This window comes from Micropterus dolomieu, linkage group LG19 (assembly GCF_021292245.1).
Source record: "Micropterus dolomieu isolate WLL.071019.BEF.003 ecotype Adirondacks linkage group LG19, ASM2129224v1, whole genome shotgun sequence".
Classification (NCBI taxonomy): domain Eukaryota; kingdom Metazoa; phylum Chordata; class Actinopteri; order Centrarchiformes; family Centrarchidae; genus Micropterus; species Micropterus dolomieu.
In genome coordinates this window covers 16,706,790-16,710,430 of record NC_060168.1, presented here as the reverse complement: position 1 = coordinate 16,710,430, position 3,641 = coordinate 16,706,790, and the positions used below count along the sequence as shown (strand labels likewise).

General features: G+C 43.8%; 2 protein-coding genes across 2 annotated transcripts in view; both read right to left on the bottom strand.

The window, feature by feature from the left end:
- The window catches only part of LOC123957489 (protocadherin gamma-C5-like), a 3,536-nt gene extending 1,370 nt beyond the window's left edge, over positions 1-2,166 (bottom strand). Inside the window, exon 1 of the mRNA XM_046030322.1 lies at positions 5-2,166. Coding sequence (XP_045886278.1) covers positions 5-2,059 — 2,055 coding nt within the window. The 5' untranslated portion in view covers positions 2,060-2,166. The remainder of the gene's footprint in view (positions 1-4) is intronic.
- Positions 2,167-3,136: 970 nt separating this feature from the next.
- Positions 3,137-3,641, bottom strand: part of LOC123957477 (protocadherin gamma-C5-like) — a 2,836-nt gene continuing 2,331 nt past the window's right edge. Inside the window, exon 2 of the mRNA XM_046030308.1 lies at positions 3,137-3,568. Within this exon, the coding sequence (XP_045886264.1) occupies positions 3,137-3,568 (432 nt within the window). The remainder of the gene's footprint in view (positions 3,569-3,641) is intronic.

Below are 3,641 nucleotides of genomic sequence, written 5' to 3'. Positions count from 1 at the left end.
GGGCTAAGATGGGCTCATGGAGGCCGTCCTCCAGCAGGATGGACACCGTGACGGTGGAGGACTGGACCGGTTCCCCGTCGTCCTTGATCTCTATAAGCAGCCTCTGAGAGGAGTCGTCCTGCTCGGACGCAGCGCGTTTAGTCCTCACCTCCCCTGTGTACAGATTGACAGTGAACAGAGAGGCGTCTGTGGCCTCCGCCAGTCTGTAGGAGATCCAGGCGTTATGGCCCGAGTCAGCGTCCACGGCCGTCACCTTTGTGACCAGGTGACCCGCTTTAGCGGAGCGGGGCATCCTCTGGTGAGAGAGGGAGCCCAGGGCAGCGGAGGAGGGGTAAATAACAGCGGGGGCATTGTCATTCTGGTCCAGGATAAAAACATGGACGGTGGCGTTGCTGCTGAGAGACGGAGAGCCCTGGTCCTTTGCCTGAACCTGAATCTGAAACACCTTCAGTTTCTCATAGTCAAACGAGTGCATGCTGTAGATGCTGCCGTTATCTGAGTTAATGTAAACATAAGATGAGACAGACACGTCCTGCACTTTAGAGTCCAGTATAGAGTAAGAGATTTTGGCGTTTTCACCAAAATCCAGGTCAGATGCTGATACTGAGTACAGTATAGACCCTGGTACCCCGTTCTCTTTTAAATATACATTATAGGAGGGCTGAGTGAAGACAGGAGGGTTGTCATTCACATCAGCGATGCTGACATTTATAGTTTTCTTACTGGACAGAGGAGGAGAGCCTGAATCAGTAGCTGTTATCTCAATATTATACTCTGGGAAACTCTCTCGGTCTAAAGCACCACTGGTAACCAGTGCGTAATTATCTGAAAAAGAGGGTTTTAGATTAAAAGTAGAGCCTTTGGGTAGTTGTAATGTCACTTTTCCGTTATCACCAGAGTCAATGTCTCGGGCACTGATTAAAGCTACTACAGTACCACTTGGTGCGTCTTCAGGCACAGAGTTTGGTTGGGAGGTCAAAAATATATGTGGAGCATTATCGTTAACATCTAACACTTCAACATGGAGGGTGCAATGCCCTTCCATTCTCGGAGTCCCTTTGTCTCTTGCACAAATATCTATTTCATAATTCGCATTTGTTTCGAAATCTAATTTACCTATCAGACGTACTTCTCCGGCTAATGAATCAATATCAAACACAGACAGGACAACGTCTGGTGTGTGCGCTCCAAATGAATACTCTACTTCTCCATTAGGACCTTCATCGGTATCTTTTGCTGTAAGTTTAAGAATAGATGCACCTTGTACGCCATTTTCACTTATAAAAACTTTGTAAATATTTTTCTCAAATACAGGAAAATTATCATTAATATCAAGCACATTTATGGTTATCTTGGAGGTCCCAGATTTCACTGGGTTTCCCCCGTCTATAGCTGTTAGTTGAAGCTGATGTATTGGCTTTTTTTCTCTGTCGAGAGATTTTGACAGTACTAGCTCTGGGACTTTCCTACCACCGGACACATCTTTTATCTTTAAACTAAAAAAGTCGTCTTTACTTAAAGTATATGACCTCACTGAATTCACTCCAACATCAAGATCTTGCGCGGTCTCCAAAGGAAAACGTGCCCCTGCCGCGGTCGATTCGGATATTTCTAATATAATATCTTGAGAAGGGAATGTTGGAGAATTATCATTAATGTCTTGTATTTCCACTTCAACTCGGTGCAGTTGTAACGGTTTATCAATAACCACTTGCAGAGGGAACACACAGCTGGCGCTTTGTCCGCATAAAGCCTCTCTGTCTATTCTGTCATTCACCACCAGCTCGCCCTTCCCCGCATCCACACTGAAATACTGCTCACCAGCCTCAGAGGCGACACGCAGCTTACGGTCAAAAATGTCAGATAGTCCCAAACCCAGATCTTTGGCTAGATTTCCAACCACAGAGCCCTTTTTTAGTTCCTCTGGGATGCTGTAACGAGTCTGTCCGTTTATTGTACTCCACAAGAGAAAGAAAGTATGCCACCAAAGCGCCTGCCATCTCCACTCTCGGTATCCTATTGTCTTTGTCATCCCCGATCCGTTAAAATTATTTCCCATTGAGGTAATCGAAAAGCAGATAGTTACCACCCATTGCAATAAAGCATTAATCCAAAACAAATATCCAAAATCGTTTCATACCAGAAATAGAGATATTTCTTTTTGTAATTCAGATAAGAGCATCACTCCCTCTCATCCAGCTCCTTGCAATGAAAATGTGTACGGTGCTTTAGGCTGAATGGGGGAGGGAGTAGATCTCTTTGTACATTTCTACGTTTCATTGGTGCATAGTATCCATCTCTACCAGCCAATGAGAAGGGGGTGAGCAGTGTTTTTAAAGACACAGCCGTCCCTGAAAGAACCTGTCTCCATGCATTAAGAGTGTGTAAAAAGTCATGATACAGTGTCAGTTGTTACAGATCGCCAATAATCTAAATGCAAATAAACATTAAATCTGATAACAAAATTACAAATACTCTGTGTTCTGGTTATTCACACCTTTGATTAAGCAAACTATTTTTGTGATTTGAATGAGAAAAAAGTGACAGTATTGCTATGCAGTTTGGTCCTGCTGTAAGCAAGCCTATTCAAAGTTTCGCTGTCCAACTTTTTGGTGCTGAAACAAAGTACCATTCATGCAACTACTGTATAAAGGGAGCATTCCACACTCCTCATACAGTTCCACGAAACTAGAGCTATCTACAAAATCTGAACTTTGACACAATGTAGGCCTTTGTAGCAGAAACAAATATTAGGCAGGGGGAATTTAAAAAGTAAAAAAGGAAGCAACAGGGTTCCAACATTTAATGGTTTTGATGTGTTGAAAAAGATGACTTGGTGATGAAAATCACAATTTAGTGTTTGGATTATTAAACTGACAATAACGATTGGACGAAATGATAAAATACCATGACAGGATATGTAAACCACATAAGGCAGCAGGAAAAATCAACAGAAAGCCGAAATGTTTAGCGAAGGCTGCTAAAAAAAAGAAGAAACAAAGAAAAAATGCTTGTTACTGTTTACCCGTACTATACGTTTTAAGCCCCACGAAGACGCCACGTTACAAGATGGCAGTAAGGTATTTAAAATTGAAACAATCTGTATACAACGATATAAAATTACAAAATACGTATACTATTTTTTTCTGCTCACCTGCTGGCTCTCAAAGGTCCAGGTGCTGTCGGGTAAAGACGCATCCAGAACACTGATCACCTCCTTAAAGTCAGTGGTGCTGCTGGGTTTAATCAAAGTGAAATCACTGTACTCTGACATCGGAGACATACAGGACCTGAAGGACTGACTCTGAGACAACATGTCTCCTCCCAGGACCTCCACGTACTTTATAGGTCCGTCAGTATTGAGTTGTATCTGCAGGTTTCTGTTGGGGTTCTTGTAATCATCACAGTCGCTCCGTCTCGTGCAGCAACTACCGCTGCTTCTGCTGTTCCTGATGCATTTAACCGCTAAGATGAGAAAAGTCAGCAGAGACAGCACGGACACCGAGGCCAGAGAGAGAATCAGATAAAGGGTGATTCTCCCAGTTTTCTTGCTGGGCTCGGCCGCTTTCTGTCGGAGGTCTAAGATGGGCTCATGGAGGCCGTCCTCCAGCAGGATGGACACCGTGACGGTGGAGGACTGG